Source organism: Neopsephotus bourkii, unplaced genomic scaffold, assembly GCF_033783945.1.
Source record: "Neopsephotus bourkii isolate Nb327-2 ecotype Australia unplaced genomic scaffold, CSIRO-AGI_Nbou_v1 NB_1189, whole genome shotgun sequence".
NCBI classification, from domain to species: Eukaryota; Metazoa; Chordata; class Aves; order Psittaciformes; family Psittacidae; genus Neopsephotus; species Neopsephotus bourkii.
The window spans coordinates 3,615,373-3,637,700 of record NW_026901674.1 but is presented as its reverse complement, the minus strand read 5'-3'; the positions used below and the strand labels follow the sequence as shown (position 1 = coordinate 3,637,700).

Sequence of the window (22,328 nt, the reverse complement as noted above, 5' to 3'; positions counted from 1 at the left end):
TCAAGGAGCTAGAAGGCAAAGGGATCAGTGTTAAATATTTTAAGTGAGCTCTTGGAACAATCCCTTAATGGAATTTTTTTTCGTCCTCCCCTTTTACGACTGTAAAATCTATGTTTTCTGCTGCTTCTCTTTTGTTATTTATAGACTTTAAAACCTTAATCAGAACAATTTACTTATCGGGTTATAAAATTCCTTTATCTTCTGCCCCACAAAGTCAATAAGTATTTCTTCAGCACAGTAACAGATCCCCAACTGCTTTCTGGGCAGATTTACTTGCTATCAGTGCAATTTCTACCCACTGAGTCAATGTCTCAAGGCGCAACCTCTTCCTGCTGTGCTACGACTAAGCATTTCCTATAGTAGCCTTATGATTTCCCAAAGTCCTTCTCCCCCTTCAGAGCCTGGGAAAGCAGATGGACCTTATGGGATGACCTAGAGGTCATGAAATCCAGGCTGTTAGCGCTGAAGTGGGGAAGCGCATTCCAGAGGAGACAACCCTTCCACCAGGAGTGTTTGCAGCTCCCTTTGCTCTCCAGCCCACACAATGCTAAGCTGATACTGAGCTCTTCAAGTGATTGCAAATGACACGGCCTGGGGCACAGAGACAGCAGATGTTTGGTATTAGGTTGTTATGGCTCAGTGTTTTCCACTCGAGCTGGAACTCAACTACTAGTTAATAACAGTCACAGGGACCCTGTGCAGTGCATGTCTCGAGCAGGGCACCTAGGAAGAAAAAATCCATTGCAAAGCATCGTGCTGCTCTCAGTTGTTTAAAAGGGGAAGACAGCGTGCGAGGCACGAATCACTGCAGAGAGGTCCATATTCAAATGTCAAGCCCACAGTTTTCTCAGCAGTCATAAGGAGAAAACCACTTGGCATATCCAACCCAGCCCTGAACCCAAGTGACAAAACACCCCCCTTCAGTTTGGCTTCTTACAAATGCTGGCTTTTTCATTACATTTAAGTAAATCAGTTGTATTTCTCACCCCAGGCTTATAAGCTCTAATTATGTCCCTGAGTCATGTTGGATTGGCCTGGCACTCAGCTGCCCTAGAGCATGACCAGATGTGATGAACCTTTCATCCTGTCAAAGTTCTAAATGTGAAATAGAGCTAGGAATGACGTGGGTCTCTCGTGGAAGTCTCTGGGGTCAGAGAATGGGTGCTTGGCGTTGCTCTACAGCTTCTGTTGCTGAAGAAGGAGAAGGACATGTGGTCACTGTGCTGTAATAAATATAGCTGACCTATCTGAAAGAATTGCTGTGGACAAATAGTAAACTCTGGCCTGGAGGAGGTTATCAGTCAACACCAGGAATGTGGCCTCTGCGTCATAGTCAGACCTAGAACCAAACAGATCAGGGTTAAAGAGTCTGAGAACAACGGAGTAAAAGATCATGGTCTGGTTCAAGGCAGTGGAAAGTGCATACAAAAACCATAATCCAGGCAGCACGAGGCTGAGATGAGTGGTGAAACATTAATGCCGCTATGAAAACACATCATCGAAAGGCAAAACCAAATCAGGAAGAATGAAACCAGCACCGTGACAGGCACTCTGGTTTTGTACCTGTGGAAGCTCTTATGACCTCTTCACTGAGTAAACAGAAGCTACCTGTCCAGGGCCCTTTCCAAGCAGTACAGGAGTTACAGGTGTAATTGCAGGTGGTTTAATGCACCATTCATGTGAACAGCCTAAAGAGTGGCAGCATGGGCTCAATAAGATGTAGCAGGAGCAACTAATGTTTCCAAACAGCATCACTGAAACTGAAGATGGACATGCCACGGCATTTCATGCTGTTGCCCATTGCACCTTAATAGGCTTTTTCTATCTCAAAGTGTACTTGCACTGTCACTTCATGGTGTTGACCTGTTTTACTTAGAGTGCTTCCACAGTAGATCTTACTTGGACCTCCTGGTCTCTAATTTGCAGCAAGTGGAAGTTATGCCCCATGTAATTTTGGAGAATGGCTATTTTAATGCTTCATTTCAGGAATTTCTTCTTATTAATGACCTGCTGTAGCTCTTTAAAAATGCTACTCTTACCCAGAACTCAGCTGCCAACTACTCATGAACACTGAGAATCAAGGGATCCAAAGATGAAGTTAATACCTTCAGTATAGCAGGACTGATGTAGAGCTGTGCAGCTATGATGTGATACCAGACACAAGAAATAGAAAGTGGTCTCTGTCTTAACTGTGGCAGTAACAAACTCAGAGGTTGTTAATCAGTGATTTCTTACCTTTCCTTGATTTGGGGAACTCCCAACTAAAACGTGGATACCTCCATGGGAAATGTAAAGCTTAGTAAGCGAGACCATGGCCTCAGCTTTTCTAAGTCTGAGCATGGACTGAAAGACATGGCTAATCAGGTGATTACAGTTATTTAACCAGAAAATTATGGGAAGGCTGGAGGGAAGAACACAGGAAAACCTGCTCAGAAGCTGCGGAAGTTAAAATGCCACGAGGATGCTGAACTGTGAAAAAAAGAGAAGCAAGCCATTTAAACTCAATGCATCGTCTGATCTGGAGAGCTCCACGGTATCACAGTTCCCAGTGAAATCACTGGACTTTATATGAATTCCTGGAGTATCTTATAATGTTTGTAAGTCTTTTCACAATGATGTATGCAGTGGGGAATTTTCTGAGTAGAGCAATGTGAGTGTTACCATGAGGCTGTGCCAAGGGTAGGACCAGGCAACTGAGTGGATGAAATCAGACTGTGTCAACACAGGCACCTAAGGCAAAGTGAATGTTGTTTTGGGTCTGTTCAGTGAAAATGCCATTTGTGAGGGATGCGGGCAGATTATTCCGTACTAGAGCCAGGTCTTACCACCCTTACTGATGTAATCTGTCCTGACTGGTGAGGGTAACCAAAACCAGCTTTCTTATTTGTGCTCGAAATTCTGTTTTCCTTCTGTCATATCTTTGCTGACTTGCTGCCTGTATTTGCACAAGGTGTTTTCATTGAACACTGTAGATTGATTCTGGGGAAACGAAGGCAAGTCAGCTGTGCTCACCATGTCGATGATGTGGTTCAAAAGTGGTTTGGCCACACCTAAACAAAAAGAGGGAAGAAAATTCTCTTGGTCTTTGGCAGAGGATGAGATGACAACCTTCCAAACACCCTAATTTCCTCTTATTTAAAGTCTGGCATCCGAAAAATGGGGTGGCTGTCATCACGTTGTGAGTGAGTTCATTTGGGAGCATGATGGTACACACGTGGGAAGTTGGCCAACAGAACAGAGAGGAAGAGAAGCCTTTTGCAGACAGGTTATTTTTGCCCCATGGGACATACCTGGGACCCTCCAAGGCAAACCACGCTTGCTTTTCTCCACGACAGCTTTTCTCCAAGTGCTGTGCCACATGTGGCAGTTGCAGACATCATCGACTCAATACTTGATGTTGCACAGGGCTGTAAATTCTGGTCTATGTAGTTTGTTGTGTGTGGGAATATCAGGTAAGATCCTTTAATTTGGCTTGTGTCTGCTCTGCTTGGACATTGCAGCCTATATGGCATTTCTTATCAAGGCTAGGATGTTAAATGCAGTGTCCTGGCCAGATTCCAGCCTGATTGTTTATATTCGGCTCACTTGAATAGTGCCATTGGATCATTATATGAGAACCAACCACGGTGCTTGACCTTTGCTGGTAACAGATATGCCCCTAAGATCTGCTTTATGGGGAGGCACATCAGCTCTCCTCTGAGGACCGTGAAGCCATGATTCATGTTAATAATGATAGCATACGCCAGACCAGACCTTGTGGATTTTTTTGTTGCCTTTTTTCTCTGTAACCTCAAGGTTTATTTGCTTACTTTTGCAGTACCTTTGATTTTCTTACAGTGTTTGTGTCCCTGAATTATCACATGATGTATCTCCTGCATGCTGCTGTACCACAGGCCCATGTAATGGATGAAGGATAAAAACCAGATCTTTTAAATCCGGGTAGTTTCTCAAACGCGTATTTCTTCAAGAGCCTTGTTTAGTCTGTTTCTGTTTTGCCAGAACATTGTGTTTTTAGGGAGTCTCCTCCTTTACCTGAATAAATCATGATTCCCTTTTCCTACATCAATAGTAGAGGTTGAATCTGAGAGGGCTTGGAAGGTGACTCCAAGAGGCATCCAAAAGCAGTGAATATTTACTCATATTCTCTAAACCTTTCCACTCACCACAGCAGGACTGCCTTGCTTTTCTGTGTTTATTCAGTGCCTAACACCATGTTCCTCTCCGTATGATCTTTGTCCTGTGCCACAATTAGGCATTAGCACAGTAAAATAGCCTTTTTTAGCAAGAATGTTACGAAATAATAACAGGAAGAGTGAATGAGGAGGCAGGACTTCACTTTCCCTGCTTTGCTCCTCTGGGAGATGTGTCAGGCGGATCTCTATTCCAGCAAGGCAATTCTGTAAGGATGGAGCAGAGATCTACTTTAAGTTTTCTATCAGTGATGTAGCCACTGATTTCCCCTTGTAAAGAGGCTGAGTGGAGTACGCAGGGTGCTGCACCCACTGCTCACATACTTTCAGTATTTAAATGCATACGTGGGAGTGTTTGAGTATTCCCAGTGGAGTTTCCCACTTAAGGCTGACAGATAACCCAGACCATATCTTGATTAATTATAGACTTCTTCCACAGTCTTCTTTGCTAACACTTTCCCCTTTTTGCAGGCCAAAATTAGGTATTTATTTTATAACTCTTATTTTCTAAGTGTAAAGAATGGTAGGAATTATTGAGCTGTAGAACAGCTTGAATCAGCCATGTCAGACATACAGACCTATTGAAAGGTAGCAAGATTCCACGTTTCACATAAGAGATGGGTGCCACGGGGTGGAGAAGCAGTTACGGATCTCATTAAGGCCAAGTACATGGGCATCCCGTTTTGTATTTCACGTCTCTTTTCACCTGGAACATAATTAATTCAAGAAGCAAGTTCCATAAGTTATATTTTTAGACAGTCCTGGTCCCAGCTGAGAGAAGGAAAACTCGTCATTTCCTCATAGCTGGGTTGCGGCAAACAGAACAAGAACAATAGTTGCTAAAGGGGCAGCTGAAGACTGGAGGTTTCTTACGTAATGTTGGAGGCTGGAGTTCCCACGTGAGAACGTGTCTTTATACGTATTCTGAAAACAGCACAACAGAAGTATTGTGTTGCGACTTGCATAATGTGTAACGCTGTTCCCAACACTTCAGTGCACACTGTTGCTGAAAGAATGCAACGTCAGAGCTTTAATAGCAAATTCATTGTGTAAACGAAACACACCAAACCCACCTCAAGTCGCCTGTGGATCTCTTGACTGATGAGCAGTTTCATAGAATCGTAGTTGGAAGGGACCTTAAAGCTCACCCAGTTCCAACCCCTGCCACAGGCAGGGACACCTTCCACGGGAGCAGCTTGCTCCAAGCCCCTGTGTCCAACCTGGCCTTGAACACTGCCAGGGATGGGGCAGCCACAGCTTCTCTGGGCACCCTGTGCCAGCGCCTCAGCACCCTCACAGGGAAGAGCTTCTGCCTAAGAGCTCAGCTCAGTTTCCCCTCTGGCAGGTTCAAGCCATTTCGCTGGTCCTGTCACTACTTGCTCTTATAAGAAGTCTTTCTCCAGCATTCTTGTAGGCACCTTTAGGTACTGGAAGGCTGCTGGGAAGGCCCCCATGAGCTGAACGTTCATTTTTTCACAAGGGGGTGGCCCCATTGAAATGGTCAAAGCGATGTTAAGGCTGATATTGGTCATTCAACTGGCAGTAGAAAGATCTATCACTGCAAACGCTACTTCCTACATTTTCTTCTTACTTCATCTCCACAGATGAGATCAGTGGAAAGGAAGATGGGGAGGGAATAGCATGGAGATTGCAAAACATGCTGGGAGAAATGTACTTTTCCATGCATGTCTTGCTTGCTGGACTGCACATTCTTCTTTCCCTGATGACAGTATTATGTGCTGGGGTTTGCTGGTAGCTAGGCAGCTACCCAAAGCAACAAATCCAGGTGCCAATGAAACTTTCCATTGACTGAAGTGGGTTCAAGGGAGCAGTAACAACTCACAATTCAGTCTCTTCTGAGGCCACAACACAAGGTCCTATACAATGTTTTTAACTGCAAATTATTCCAAAATCTCTCTCAAAGCATAATCTGTGCTTCATGCTGCTTCTCTGTACCAAGGATTTAGAAGGAAAATGGGTTATTAGTACCTAATTTACATTTTATGTTTTATCCTTCCTGGCAAGTTAAAGCTGTGGTCAATGGTTCGGCCCCAAATGGCCTTTCGTTACTCAGGCTGTCCAGACATTCATAACCTTATGAGTCCTTACCAAAGAGGCTCCTATTTGTGCCAGAAATATTGAGAGAATGCTCATGTGGGACATGCATAATGTAGGAACAAAATGGAATTCAAGGAAAGTAAGGTAATATTAATCCCTGATAAGCAGATAGAGGTGCTTAATTATTAGAGATCAAAAAATCATACAAAACACTGAATGAATCTTATGCAGTCTCTCTTTTTATCCCTCATATTCTGCCATGTTATGTTTATATATTTAGGCTGAAAAACCCCAAAACCCTCTGGACAAGAAGCTGCTTGTGTTTTGATTCCCATATAGCCCTCAAAGATAGCATCTTCTTTGGATTTTCCAGTTAAGCCTTCTGAATTTGGTGGGACTACTCACAGGTCAAGGTCCTAAAACATCAGCAGGCACAGCAGAACTGGCCCTGTAGTACATAATAAATAATAAAGAAGCTCCTTCCAAAGCCAAACCTGGGTTTGCTGTTATCAGTGGGCTGGGGAGCACCATCCATTATTAAGGTTGCCTAATATTGCACATTAGAAGATTAAGATTTTCCCACAGTTGTATAGACTTAAATTTTCCATGCTGGGTATTTTCTGTGTTATAATCTTCCCCTCCCCAACTTTATCTATCTATCTATCTATCTATCTATCTATCTATCTATCTACCTACCTATCTTCCTATCTACCTATCTACCTATCTTCCTACCTATCTTCCTACCTGTCTACCTATTAAAAACAACAGGCTGAAAAGGGGAGCCAGGATTGAGCGGAAAGACAGAGAAGCTGCATCAGTCCACTGCAGGAATGAGCACTGCTGAATGAGCACCACTATAGTTATTATAGCTTTAATGTTCGGCTAAGTGTGAGGTAGTTTATTCCACTTTCAGATGAAGTTAGTTACATCACGTGTTGCTGAGGGAGTTCATAGAGCTTTAACTGTATTTTGCGGCAACTTCTCTACCTGTACATCCTCATAAAGGAAAGAGGCCATCAAGGGTACATTTCAGGGAAGGATCCCATCTTGAGGAGCTCTCAATGCTTTTCCTCCACTGAAAGAAACTAGCCACTTCAGACTGAGATGCGAAGTCCTAGCAGATGTTTCCCAAAGGATGTCCTTTTGGAGAGCTGTTGCAGAGCTGCTGGAACGCTGTAAATTTATATCCCACTTGTACTGCTGCATGCTGTCTTGCTAGTGTAGAACAAGTCCTGGGATCAGATGGATGGGGGATTTGGGACCCATTATCTAGAAAGATTGAGATTTAATGTAGAAGTGGAGGGAACTTTTTTGTCTTAGGGGACCTAGAATGGAGAATCAGTGCTGCTGGGAAAGATGGCAAGAAGTTAGGGATGGAATGTGAAAGAAAACAGACATGGAAAATCTCAGTCCAGCAAGACCCTGGAACTGAGAATGATCAGCTAACAGTTTACAGTTCCCTTTCCCAGCACCCAGCAGCAGAAGTGGATACAGTGATATCTCTGTTTCAGCTCTGCTGATATGGGTGTCAGTATGGGTGTCAACATGACAGAGCTCTGTTTCAAGGAAAACTTAGGAAAGAGCTCAGGAAAAGCTGTAATAAAAGGATAAAGCTGCCAAGTTGAAAGTTCCCAGCTTTTGTGTGAGCTCTTCCTAATGAGTAAGAGCTTCTCTATTGGTCCACAGCAGTTTTCTTTCTCCAGTTTTCCAGTTCCTTAAAAGCTTAGGAAATGAGCCATAAAAAAAACGTGTTAAAGCAATGAGCACCTAAGATGGATTTTGAATTAAGGCTGCCTATGCAGCTTCAATCCGTATCTCTCTATATATCACATGCTTAGTTCTCTTCCCCAGGAGCCCTAAAGCAGTCAGTACAAAAGACTGAGTTAGTCTGGGGGTGAAACTGGGTTGTCTAATAAAGGAGGCTAGAATGACTGACTCATCTATTGCATGAGGTAAAAAGTGTGTGATAAATTTAAATATGGATTTGCAGTATCAAAGGAAATGGTCTCATGGCCAAAGCAATTGAATAGCACACAAGGGATCTGGACAGGGATAGGTCTTACATGTTGACAGGCAAGTCACTTAAAATGAGTTTTTCACAGTTGGCCTCTTATTGTTCGTTTTTCGTTTTCTGAGTAGCTGCCTTGAGATTTTTGGGTCTCAGAACTAACATCTGCAGCTGAAGCAAAGGGAAGATTGGCTTTGAACAGAGTGAATAGTGTACAAAGTTAAATACAGAGAAAATCAAGTTGCACCAATCAATGGAAACTTTTTACCTTAATCTTCATATGTTTAAGTTCTCCATCTGTAAAATTGGATTCTTTGTCTCCCAGAGGTGGTGTGAAAATAGATCCATGAGTACGTGTGAAGTATTCAAAGGGTACAGTGAAGAATGCCACAGAAAGGTCTATGGGGAAATGAATCATTCCGTCTTCAGAGCAGGCCTGACTGGTGTGCAGTAAAAAAAGTCTAGGGCCACACATTGAACCAGAGGAGAAAACGAAACACTGAATAGCTGCTCATTAAGTAAGCACTGTCTGTTCTGTGCATTGAATGAGGTGAAGGTCCTGTGGGAAAAGTAGTTTGCAATGATGCAATTAAAGACTGTACCAGAATGTACACAGGGTGAGCAATGGCATTCAGGCAACACGAGCAACTTTAATTTAGGTTTTGCCCTAGGTTTTGAGGCTTAACTTTGCAACCTCAATCACGTTCCTTTAATAATTTGGGGTGTGTCAATGTAAGACTACAGCTGAACTCTTCCTTGTGGAATATTATGTCTTATAAGAAAATGCTCTCTAATCAAAAGCGAATGTGTTGCATTACTTCTTGTTTTCTTCCCATGCTGCTACGGTTAATTGCTTCTTTCCTGCGGTTGGCATGAAGACTGTTGAAGCCCAACGGCCTCAACCATGGGCTGCTTATTCAATGTGGCATGTAAGCAGCAGGGATTTCCTTGTCCCTGGCTAGAGACCTGCATACTTTACCTCTTCCATGCAAGTAGGATAAAATTAATCAGTGTTGGTTTTCTCAGCAAGCAATGAAATTTCAACCGCTGCAATGTCGGAAGAGGAAGACTCCTCAAAGGGGACCAGGAGAAAATGCATGAATGAGAAGTCGCTGCCAAGACATGAACACTACACTTGAGTGTGTCTGAAATCTTGGGCGCAGAGAGTAAATAAGCCCCATGACAGGTCTAGCCTAAATACCCAGCACTTCCATGGCAAGTAGCCCATACTTTCACCAACCTTGGCATCATGACGAGGATAATATTTTTGCAAGGATGAACTGCACTTGAACAATGCCTCTAATGTTTCAGTGTTGTTGCAAACATGCTTTCCTTTCAGATCAGCCATATGGCTCTTCTTTGCCATCCCCTTTTTCCCTTTTCCTTTCATAGAAGTACATTTTATGTGTCTGCTGAAGAGGAAATCCCTGTCTTCTGTGCAATGCCTGGGCTCACCTGAGGACTCAGAAGACAGTGCACCTCAGTCCTGGGAATGTTGGTGTTAACCCTTAGCTGATGGTTCAGTGCCAGGCTAGCTCACTGTATTTAGTGTTCCTGTATCTCAGTGTCATAAGAGAATCTGTGTATCTCTAAGGGTATAATTTCACACTTGAATTCCATATTTTGTAAACTCCTCCCCAAACCCATTGTACTCATTAATGAAGCAGCAGGAGCAGTCTAGCTGTGCAGATGGGCCACAGAATATTGCTGGTGAAGTGACAGCTGGCTCTAAACATCCAAGCATCAAAAAGCCATATTACAGCATCTACCCTACCCATGCTGGAGGTCGACAAGCACAAGAGGCTACTCTTTTCGATGGTAGAATTGAAGGGGCAACCAGAATCTAAGTGGCTGCCCCATAAGTGATCCTTTTCCCCAGGAAAAGGGTCCTAAGAGCACTTTATCTCTGAGCATCACTTCACATTGATAGACAGAGAGCTGATGCTTCACAGAGAGAGAGATAGTGTCACTCAATTGATAAAAGATGCTGTGAGCTGTTGCAGAGTTCCCACTGGTGGAAATAAGCCCATGCTTTTTTCTAGCCTGATCCACCCCACCTCCCTATATGTTCTTGACCAGAATAACTTTGTCATGAGTTTCTCAAAGGACTAATGACAGCTAGTTGTGATGCTGCTCTTACCACACCAGTGCTATTCCTTGCCTTGTACAGGTCTGGTGTAGAAGTTTATGAGATAATCGGGTTAGATTTCAGTGAGGCTTTTTAAATACTCTGCTTATTTTACCAAGCAGTGTGTACAGACCTCTTGTAGATACCCTTGAGTGAAGCAATGTCTGAGTGGGTCAGCACTTAGCTGGAAGGGTGCTGGAGAACACTTCAGTTGTGCATTAGGACCTCAGTTATCGATGTATTTCTTCAGATCTATCATGTAGTGCAAAGGGATGACATATCATTCTTTCAAGTGAGAAGTAAAATGTCGATGTGTTTTCAGCACAGAGGTGATAGTCTGGGCCTCTTCTTTTGCAGATCTGAACACCATTATTATGTGTTGCTGAACATTTGTGGTTGTGTGTTGAAACGTAGGAAACAAAATGTTTCAGGGAAAAAGCACTCTAAGAGTAAGACATTATTCACAATACAGTGTGAAACTAAACCAAGAAATTACAGAAAAAAAAAGAAAGGAAACTGAAAAAATACCAATATTACAATAATCTTTAAGATTATAAAAGTTCTCACTTAGTTTCCCTATGAAAACCCAGTTTTTATCAGAACAAAGAGGAAGTTCTCTCTCAAATTGCATTCCTTTTTTGTAGACCTGAGTAAGCCTGTTCGTGGTTCTTGTGTCTGGACACCAGCTGCCACGCTGTCTACATCCATTGCAGTAATTTGGTATGAAGAGATCCTTGGTACTGCGGACTTTTGTCGAGAAGGAGAAAAAAATACTTTCCATTGGCAATCCCCTTCTTGTGCGAGTTCCTTTAAGTGTATTTGGGGTTTCTAAATGACTTTAAAATCTGTTTTCCGCTATTCGTATCAATTTTACTCAGCTCCTTCGCACCCACTCAGAGGGGGCTGTCACTCAGCAGCCAGTCAAATCAACCTGTGAACATAAATCAAGTCAAAGTCAGTGTCTGTGTTATTGCAAGTAGACTGCTTGTACTTGGGCAAAAGATCCGGTGAAGTGGTAGTTTAGAAGTGTTGTCAAAGGTCAGTGATACCCCTTAAAATTGTTGAGAATTGAGCATTTGTTTCAGTGTATTATTGCCTCTTTGATTATTTAAGTTGATGGTTGAGCTTATTTTGTAACTTTATTTAAAGGCTGGGATTGAAAAACACTTAGAACAGTAAATTACTGGTGTGAGATTGCCGAGTTTTGTTGTACTTCAAGTTTAGGGTTTCAGATCATCAAGAGAAAAACTGAAGGGGAAAAAAGAAGTAAATTTAGTAATGAAGTAACAACTAATAGCATGTAGTATTTTGTTAGAGGAATCACCAGTAAAGTAGCTGGGATGTTTAGAACTTACAGTGACTACCGGATGGCATGCAGAGTTAGTGATCCCCTTGAATAGTTTTATTATGTGCCTCTAAGCAATGTGTGCTGCTTAAATTTGCATTTGCAGTGTCTGTGCTGATGGCTGTATGTATTCTGCCATTTTATTGACCTGGTGAAACTTTAGTCTCGATGGCTGCTTTGGTTTCTATTCAGGCTGGTTAAGAAGTCAAAGAGTAGTTCTGCAGAAGTCTTTTCGTCTTAAGAAAGCGATTCACAAGCTGTCTCCTTTAGTTTCCTGGAATCGAGATGTTTATTTTGTGCTATGTACAACAGCAACAGTCCTGTAGATTTCATAACCTTAAACATTCAAATTACAACTTTGACTGAAATCTTCTTTCAGCACGTATTACTCAGAACATCACCAGGCAGGGCTCTAAATAACAGCACGAGGCAGAAAGTGAGTTCCATATTTCAGTTTAAATCTTTAACCCTGGACATAAAAGTCCCAAATAAAAAAGTCTCAGTAGCTATCTTCTTTGAGGGCACATCATCCAGTTCTGTCATCCCGATCCGAAGCAGAACAAAATGAGAACAACCAAGTGTTTGTTCCCTGAATTTCCCAGGGTGCTTCTGAGATGAGTTTTCATATCTCTTTTGAGGCTTTTTTTCCCTTCCTCTGACCTTGCCGCAGAGACATTGGTGAAAGTCATTTAAGAAGATAAAGATGAACTGCTTTTGTAGTCGGGGTGATGGTCATGGTCATGGTCATGGTGTGCCACACTGCAGAACAAGTGCTACATTCAAGTGCTGGGAGATTTTGCTGATGGTGCGTCTTCTGTGATCAATGTGAAGTAGCTGGAAGTCCACCATGTCCTGACTAGCTTTGTAACCACCCAGGAGACACCAGTTTAAACATGGTACTCAGGAAACCTCATCAAAGATATTGATCCAGGGACATGTGCTTTTCAAGTGGAATTTATGGGAATGATAACCAGCTTATTACTAGTCATTTCACTTTTTAAACTAGAAGCATAACGTATCTGTCCATCTGCTGGTCTATCAATCAGTCTGTCTCTCTGCTCTTTTTTTTGGGCTTTTTGTTCCCTTTCTGTGCGCTGTTATTGTAACCGGTAGCCAAATGCAAAAGAAAGGATGTGTTAAAGAGCATGATACCTAATAATTTCAGTTAAAAGAAGCTGAAAGACAGACTATATTGTTCACATGAATTGTGCTTGACAGAGGTGGGAAAAATGGGCTTGATCAGAGACCCACTGGAATTGATGGAAACCTTTCCATCCATTTCAGCAGGCTTAAAGATCACCTTTGTTATTTGTAACAATTACTTGTCGCGTTTCCTTGCACCACATACTTCACACAACAATATATATTTTTGCTTCTATGGTCTTAGAGACTCAAACATTAATGGCAAGCTCCATTTTCTCAAGCTAAACCTACTCTTGACCCTGCAGTATCTGCAGCCTGCTTTTGAACTCAGGGCTTGATCGATGACCCACATGGAAAGGATGCAATTGCCTGAAGGAGTAACTTTTAGAAGATACCAGAAGTGTTGGAGGAGGGCTGGAATAGCTCAGCAGAGTAACTCAGATTCTGTCAGGATGTGAATTTGACTTCCACTGGCGAATAGCCTTGTCTCAGGGCAGAGCATTTGCTCTTTGCCAGTTGACTGTGCTCCTGGCACAAGGCTGGGTGACCCAATGCCTCCCCTGAGAGAGCTGGGGGTCCCTCCCCAGGCTCTGGATCCCACTGATGTTTTTCTATGTGATGACTATATTGAGCTCACAGGATCTCATTTGATCCCTCCTGCTGCTGCTTCAAAAAGGGTGGGTGGGTGGGTTGTTATCCCTGTTGCCAAAATCTTTGTCCAAAATCAACAAAGCCACATACGCGTTCTGGTTGAAGGACTTGTGCAAACATGTTTATGCAACTGTTTGTGGGATCTGACTTTCAAATAAAATTCCATGAGCAAAGCTTCAATACAGCTGCTTCAAAAAACAAATGAGAAGATCCATATATATCACCCAAGTGCATTTAACTGCAAATTTGTTACAATAGTCTCCAAACAGCTTTTCACTATTGATCCAACTCGAAGGTTTGGACTGTTTCCATCTTCAGTATAATGCTGCTGTGATGTGTGGAGTTTATCCCTGTAGCCTAATACCATGAAAAGAGTGGAAATAAGGAAAGTTATACAAAACAAACACTGTCTTCATCTGAATAATTACATTAGAGGTTCGATTATCAGGAGATCAGGAGACAAACTGGGAAGATTTAGTTGGCGAGGCTTAAAACTATTTCCATTGTCTCAAGTAAGCTCAATTGCACTTGTGTTTTTGATTAATTAAACTTGGATAGCCAGAGCTTTGGCTCTGGCTATCCAAGCACAGATGAAGGTCTGACAGCATAGATGAAGGTCTCCAAGGTTCTTCTGTAGAAAATCCTAAGTTAAATGGCTGAAAATCAACCAAGGCCAAAACCTGTGTCCCTCCCTGGGGCTTCATATGTAAGGTCTAGACCTTTCTACAGTGATGAAGTGCTGGTTTTAGCTGCAGACCAGGACAAGCTGCTGTTCAAAATACAGAATCTAGCGAGCCATAAGTGGTAACAATTTCTGTATTTCATTAAAAATAAAGGAAAAAGATGAAATATTTATTGTTAGAGGGAGTGTGCTTTTGCCACCAGCAAGAGAACTTCATCACGGCCCTTGGCTTCAGGCTTTCTGTCCTGCACCTGCACAGCTTTGGCCCTGCCAAGATAAACACCCTCCAAGACAGGGGCTACGTCGTCATTTCTCATGTGGGTGAAGTGCCAGGTGAAGTTATGGAGCGGTATATAGCGGTTAATGTATAAAAAGGCTCTGCTGTGCTCTCTTGGACTAAATTTCCGCTCTGGGAGTTTGCATTGCAAGTAAATAGCAAGGAGCCACAGGGCTATCCAGTAGCACTCTGGGCTCCCACACTTTAATATACTTACTCTGGCCACGCTGCTTTGAGGTAGGGCAGTGCTATTAGCCCCATTTTATAACTACGGCATGCCACTGAGGTCTGCAGGACGCAGGATATTAGTTGTACTGGTAACTGAATTCCCATGGGAGCCTCGCTGCTTGTATTAGGCTTTTATAACGTGACTTACTGCCACAGTTCCTGGGAATTTTTGAATGAACTGAAATGAGGCATTTTTATTCCTGTCTTGTGTTCTGTGGCCATCTGGCTTGCCTTGCTTTTTAAATGCATTGCTGGGGATGTGGCAAGTGGAGAGTCCTCAGCATCTCAACAACAGGTTTCCATACTAATACAGCCCCCCCCAAACCATCAGAAACCCACACCAAACCAACCCAAAACCGCAGGAAAAATATATGATTAAAAGGACAAGAAATTTCCCTTTTGTTGCTACCTCACATTCTCATGGCATTCCCAAGGTGTCATCATGAAAAGGAGATCCCTCACTACCTTATCAAGTACAGGTACTTGGCCGGGTTCTACAGTTAAACAGCAATATCCGTGTTTCTTCATCAGAAATGGGCCCATGTTTTCAATATCTCAAAGAAAGAAACTTGTTTTTCACTGCAAGTACATGGGTTCCCAGCAAATTTTATGACTTCATTATAACATCTCCATTCATTATAACATCTCCAGGCCATTGAAAAATCAGAAAGTAATAAGTGGGTCTGCAGAAGTGTTAACGTAGCCAATCTCAGGCTCTTGCTTTTGAACACAAGGATTATCTTTTGTATTGAAGCATATTAGAGATGGAAAAGCATCTTTTTTGTAGAATGCAAGAGCTAATGTTCCAGCTTTCCAGATGAATCTGAAATACAAGAGCAACACAGACACTGTTAATAATGCAATCAAAGCAATTTAAATCCTTTTAAAGCATCCACAAAGGATCCTTTGATAAGAAGGAACTTTCATCAGCCTCAGAGACCAGGCAGTTTAGTGTGTACTGTTTATTAAGTTTATGCATAGAGAGTGGTAATTCCACTTTTGGCTGGAGAAGAGCAGCAGCAAATTATAAGACATATTTATAAGCACTAGTGTTACACTTGCTGGCTTTAAATGAAGAAATGTATTTATATTAATATAGCTCTAAATGGGGCTATTCAGTGTTTAAAGATGCAGTTTGTTTTCCATTAGTGCCCTGCCTGGACACAGAACAATTCTGTAAACTTTAAAAGCTTTGGTCTTCTTTTTTGACAAAAAGAAGGAAATTGCTACAAGTGCACACTGGGAGATGGGCTGTGAGAGTCTGGTTAGCTCAGTCATGCTGCATACTTTTTAATCTTGCTTTTAGTTCCTGCTTTTGTCCTCCTTTTCTTTGTGTGCCCCTCTAAGAGAGCTCACATGTAGAAAGCAAAGATGGGCAAAAAAACAGAAGTAGCTTTAGATTTGGGCCAGGGTGCTTAGAATCTCCTTTAGCAGCATCCCCCTCAAGTTTGAATGAGGAAGGAGGTGTGTGATTTTTGGGACACCTCTAGATGAAGTTTTTATCCATCCCAGGGCTGGTGGGAACAGCTTTGAGAAGCCTTAGCCCCTTGGAAAGAAGAAAGATTTACTTTTGGTGTGCCAACAGTCTTATGAACAGACTGCTAGTCTCTTCTGGCTCTGCTGCTGCTCCCTATTGTCCAGCTTGAGTGTAGTAGGGACTGAGAGTTCCCTCATATTCAAATGCTTTCTTCCATGAGTTTAGTGTGCTTTTTGTTGCTTTGGACTAAATCAGGATAAAGGAAGACAAATAATAGACTTGGAACAATGTCTGTTTGAAAGATTTTGATTCACCTTAAAGAAAAAAAAAAGGGGAAGATGAGTTCTCATCATGGGTCATTGAGCACAAGCAGGAAAAGAACAATTAAATCTTCCTACATCCACTTTGGGGTTTCCAGGTGTTAAGGAAGGGTTTTTTTTGGTTGTTGTTGTTTTGGTTGGGTTTTTGTTTTTAGGCAGCAGAATTACATTGCATTTGGATCTTACTCAGTTTTAATCCAGGCTGATTTAATGCCAAGGAGAGCAGAGAGCCAGAGGCCAAGTCCAAATTTTCCTGTGCAGCAGCATGGTGCATGTCTTCCTGGCGGTTCTCCATGCATTTCTATGAAATATCTTATCTTGGGATTCCAGTATGTTGGAAAATAGAATCTATTTAATAGTCAGTACCGAAGTGCAGTCATTGGCCACACCAGTAGTGACCAAAAAGGCAAAAAGATGTTCCTGGCTCTTGTAGGCTTGAAAAATGAGATTTAAACTGAGCTCATCCCTCCCCATAGACAGCTACAGGAAGAAGCCTCACCAGCTGTGTGCAGGTGTTGGATTAGCAGCCCTTCAGAACAAGGGCTTCTACCCAGAAACAGAAGTACAGCTTTCCATAGCAGTCTCACCCATACACCTGCAGTGAAACATATCAGAAAAGACTGCGTTTCAGCCAAGAGTCATCACCCTGTTGTGTAGCTCACCACTAACCCACCAGAACCCATAGTGATACTTCAGATGTGAAACAGGAGGAGGGACCTGGTCTCTCTGCAGACCACTGTTTCTCTCCAGAAATTGATAAGGTGATATTTTGAGCCAGAAGAAAAACCTGCTATGTCTTTAAATGGGAAATGAAGACAAAAAGATCTTTATAAGGCACAAGGAGCTTTTTTAGATAATTAAAATACTCATTTTTTTCCCTTTTGCATGAAAGTCAAGGATTTCATTGTCAGCAGTTTTATTACCCTGTTTAGTGTTTTTCACTTCATCAGTGACATGTTTTGGTCAGTGTGAAATGTTATTAATAGGACTGGTTTTCCTGGGTGTGTGCTTAGACCTTTTTCAGAACCTTACCAGAGTATCTGCCAAGGAACAAATTTGGCCATAGACTTTGACTGGTGATGGCATTGTCTGTATGCAGGTGTAACTGTTTTGGTATGTATCTGAAGGGGGCCTATAAGGATGCTGGGGAGGGACTCTTCATTAGGGACTATAGTGACAGGACAAGGGGTAATGGGTTAAAACTTAAACAGGGGAAGTTTAGATTGGATATAAAGAGGAAATTCTTTCCTGTTGGGGTGGTGAGGCACTGGAATGGGTTGCCCAGAGAGGTTGTGAATGCTCCATCCCTGGCAGTGTTCAAGGCCAGGTTGGACGAGGCCTTGAGTGAGATGGTTTAGAGCGAGGTGTCCCTGCCCATGGCAGGGGGGTTGGAACTGGATGATCTTAAGGTCCTTTCCAAGCCTAACTATTCTATGATTCTATGTTCTGCGTGCTGGGTGCTCTATGAAGTAGTCTTCAATACATAAGCTATGAAGTAAAGGGAGAAATGAGTCAATAGAATTTAGAATGAACGTTGTTTATCTTATGAATACATTATCCCTGGGGACATTCAAGGCCAGGCTGGATGTGGTTCTGAGCAACCTGATCTAGTTGAACATGTCCCTGCTCATTGCAGGGGGGTGGGCTAGGTGAGCTTTGAAGGTCCTTTCCAACCCAAACCATTCTATGATTCTATGTTTATGATGGCATTTTATATAGTATCTTTTCTATAACGATCTGTGTCTATACTCTGTTAGGAAGATGAAGAACTCACATGTGCACATTATTTGCCAGTGGTATTTTTGAAATGATGAGTTTGGCAGCAGTGAGAAGTGACTGCTTTCCTAGAGCTTTGACCCATGCAGCTTTTCACCCTTGGTTTGGGTGACTTTGCAGGTGTTAAACAGGATCACGCTGCAGCAGGAGGGTCCGACTACCAAAGATACAGCTCTCAGAGCTGTTTTAGTTACACTTCATCATCACGAGCATATGGTTTCACTTCCAAGTGTTTAACATTTCCATTTCCTCAGGAAATCTTTCTTTCTATTTTTCAAGCTCTCGAAACTGGATGGATATATTTGTACTGGCAGGCGGGCCGAGAGCAACACGACCATCAGCCCCAGCCCTAGGGAGCCCTAGGCTGCGGTACCCTCTTGCATCTCCATCCCTTCCCCTCATGCAGCACCTCGTGAGCATAGCTTGGGGTGCTTTATCCAGGTCTCCGGGGTGCAGCACACTGTTAAAACACTTGTGCTTTTCCCTTACTGTAACAAACTATGGCTCCTTTTCCCTGCTTTAGCTGAGGGAGGTGTTTTTCTCTCTTAGTCAACTCCAGGGGCCACGCATCCCAAGAATGAATTGGGAGCAGCCTCCTTTAGCTGACTTAGTGAGGCCAACAGCAAGACCAGAGCCTAACAAAATACTTTGTGTCACCTCGAAGGAATGAAAGCAGTTGCATCATGTATTTATTGTCTGTATTGCTAGATCCAGCACTTAAATGAGCACGACTGAGGAGTGGATGGCTCCGGGGAACTGCTCTGGCTCTTGTGTTTTCAGAGATTATTTCTGGCATTTCCTTTTTCCTCATTACAAACAGGTCACCCTTCTCATATGTTGGCCAAGTTATGCACCATAGGAGGAAGTCTGTGCTCGTGTCTTCTTTATGTTTCATTTAGCCACATATGTAATAGTGTTTAGCTGCTTGTTTTCTTTTCCTGCTACGCTATGAAATCAGGGATTGCGTGTGCAATTTGCCTGCCTATTTAGCTGATACCACTAGCCCTCTAGCATCCTCTACTACAGTGTCACCATATCATAGCAACTTTGATAAACTAACTGCATTTTGAGCAGCAAGCCTTTCTACTGTGCATCAAATAGCACTGTAATAGAGAAAATATAGGGCAAAGTAGCTGATTAATGTATTTGTTCCTTTGTGGTTTATCCTGTTACAAATTCAGCCTATTGCATACTTTGCACTGCTTGTTTAACATGAGGAAGCTCACTGTGGCTTTGGGCTTCTGTAAGGATTGAGTCTCGCCATCAAGCAGGCTGTGTGCTGCCGATATCCAGTGTGTGTATTTTATTCATAGCCTCAGAAGAGCGAGTTAATCAAGGTAGCAGCAAACAGCATCAGACAGATGTAGTTCAACCTCCAGACCTCCCAGGAGAGCTCACCTGAGCTGCTCAGCCTCTGGCTTTGTCCTGGCCTGTGGGACATTGTGAGCTGCTGTTGTGATGCACTCAGGCTCTTTCCTCCGTTGCTTACCTTAGCGTTATGTGTGTCTGCCCATCCCTGCAGCAATTACCTCCTCACTATAAAAGCTGCTTCGTCAAGCAGCACAAGCTTGTACCATCGACAAGGACATCCCCAAGGCTGCTCAGCATCCAGGCGAGCCTGCTGCCTTTCTCCTGTACATGTCTGTGTCATGGTGTTCCACACTGGAGGCTCCAGCTCAGACAAACAAACCAGTGCCATGGGCTTACTGCTGATAGATAGACAGACTGGAGGTCAAGTTAGGATTTACACAGTGATTTAGACCCAGTTTTATTTGCTGGAGGGTACCAAAGCACTGCAATTTTCTGGATAGAATGAGTGATATCCTGATCCAAAAAGAACTGGCGATGCCAGCCACAAAGTGGTGTTGATGTGTTGTTCCAGACTGCTTCAGAATAACAGAGCAGAGTAGGATCATACTGAATTAAAAGCGCAGCCCAGTTAGTCCCAGCCCATGTCTTGAGTGCCTACCCTGTAGGTGCTTCAAGGGGCTGTTTCCTGAAGTACAGCTATACTGCACACAGCACAGCATCGGGCAAGCACATTCTTTCCTCTTGCAAGAGGCAGCCTTGGGTGCTCCTGGCATCTGCCACCCAGCTACAGGTCAGCAAGGCCAACATGCCATGCAGTGTTTTCCATTCAGGATTGATGTCCTGGTTTTGCAGAACATGGTCCCCAGCTTCTGACCTGTGATGAGCGAGCCCTTTGGCCGGGTGCCTCCATGGCAAAGGTGGGCTCCATCACAGCACAGTTCTCCTTGGTGCAGATGGAACTGAATGGTGCAGGGGGACAAAGCAAAGGGGGAATAAAAGGCATTGCAGGAGCCTCTGTAGGCCTGAGAGAGAAGTAGCCAAGGCACTGACAACTTGTGTGGGTTTTGCATGTCTGTTTGCAGTGCTATGTTATGTGTTTAGGAGCTGGTTGTTTCCATAATAACAGCAAGCGCCATATGGCAGCGAGGAGGGTGGTGAGAGGAACGCTCAAGGAAACACAGTATGTTGTTTGACATGTGTGTGCTTCTAGAGGAATAACGTGTCTCAAGCAAGTACTGCTGCTCCAAACAGGCTGGGGATTTGCTGCTCTCACCAGAAAAGTATTATAGCATCATTGAATGGTTAGGGTTGGAAAGGACCTTGGCATTTGTACTGGTGCGATGCCAGTTAATGGCGCCTGCCCTTCCCTCAAGTTTTCCTGCAGATAGTCCCTGTGTTGAGTAAAGGACCTTTTGCTTTACTGGGAGTGATGTTTCTGTGTGACATTTAAATACAGGGTTTAAGAGGAAATAGAGTTCTGTAAAGGAGTGCTGTGTGAACTAGAACCAGCTAGATGCCATATGCTCCATCCATTCGTTAATGCTCAGCGAGTAAATAGCACAGATTTTGAAACCTTTGAAAGCACATAGTTTGCAATAATAGTTTAGTAGAGAGTGGGTTGAGCATTTCCAGAGATTAGGGGTACTTTAGTGCGTATCTAGGAGGCATCCAGGAAGGTCTCCACAGATTCCAGCTTTCCCTGCCCTTTAATGTATGACTCACATTTCAGGGACTTGTAATTTGCTCCCCACATTCCCACAAACACCACTAGGCTGAGCGGTACCTTTGCAGAGTGCATATATTTCCACCACAGAAAAACGTGGAATTATTCTTTCATAATAGCTGAATGGCTTTTTGTGGGACTTGTACCAACATCAGCTCTACAAAATTGAGCCTCTCTTGTCTGGGTCTTCAAGCCATTAATCGTGTTTGTATTTGGATACCTGAAACGTGGTGCGGCGGGGAGAAGGCAGCAGTTTTGATTTGGGGACATTGTTTCACACTCGCTTGCAATGCTTTAAACTGCTAACCAAGCCAAAAGGCAAAGCTCCTCTCATTTTCATGCTTCTCTTCTTCTCTTTATTGCCTCTAGAGAGAGATTACTGCAGCATATGTGAAAAGCAGCCGATCGGAAGGCTTCTCTTCAGGCAGTTCTGTGAAACTCGACCCGAGCTCGAGTGCTGCATTAGGTTCCTTGACTCAGTGGTAAGTCAATTCCTGTGATATTTTGGGGTGCTTTGCAATGCTCTCCAACAGAGGAGACTCCCCTGACCCCAAGAAATGGCTGTGTCGTGGGACTCTGTGTCTAGCACCTTAGTAAGCAGTGGACCACGGCAGCATCCCAGCATCATTGGTGGCAGAGGTGCAGCGCTGCTTGAGAGGTCGTTACCAGCACTCATGAGGCATCTCATTGGTACCAGCCTTGTAGCTCATGGGGGGCATGAGCCACAAGGCAGGAGAAGGATGTCCCAGCATGGCCTCCCTTCGTGTCAACACCCAAGCAGCTGAGATGCTCTAAGTAATGTCTTTTGATGTGGGTGAAGCCTGCAGTGCTGGGAGGCACTGGGAAGAAAGGGCAGATTAGGAATGGACTGACAAGAGAGGATGAAAAGTATGATAATATAATATCCCTCTCTTACCAAGCCTTTTCATCAGTAGGCTGCAGGGTGATTTAGAGAGGACATCTTTACTGTTACCCTGTTTTCTCAAATAGGAAAACAGAGGCACAAGGTGT

At 43.3% G+C, this 22,328-nt stretch overlaps 1 protein-coding gene across 2 annotated transcripts in view; it reads left to right on the top strand.

The window, feature by feature from the left end:
* GRK5 (G protein-coupled receptor kinase 5) overlaps positions 1-22,328 on the top strand; it is a 165,788-nt gene that overhangs the window by 86,128 nt on the left and 57,332 nt on the right. For both annotated transcript variants that reach the window (XM_061364208.1, XM_061364209.1), the window contains exon 3: positions 21,687-21,799. In XM_061364208.1, the coding sequence (XP_061220192.1) occupies positions 21,687-21,799 (113 nt within the window). The remainder of the gene's footprint in view (positions 1-21,686; positions 21,800-22,328) is intronic.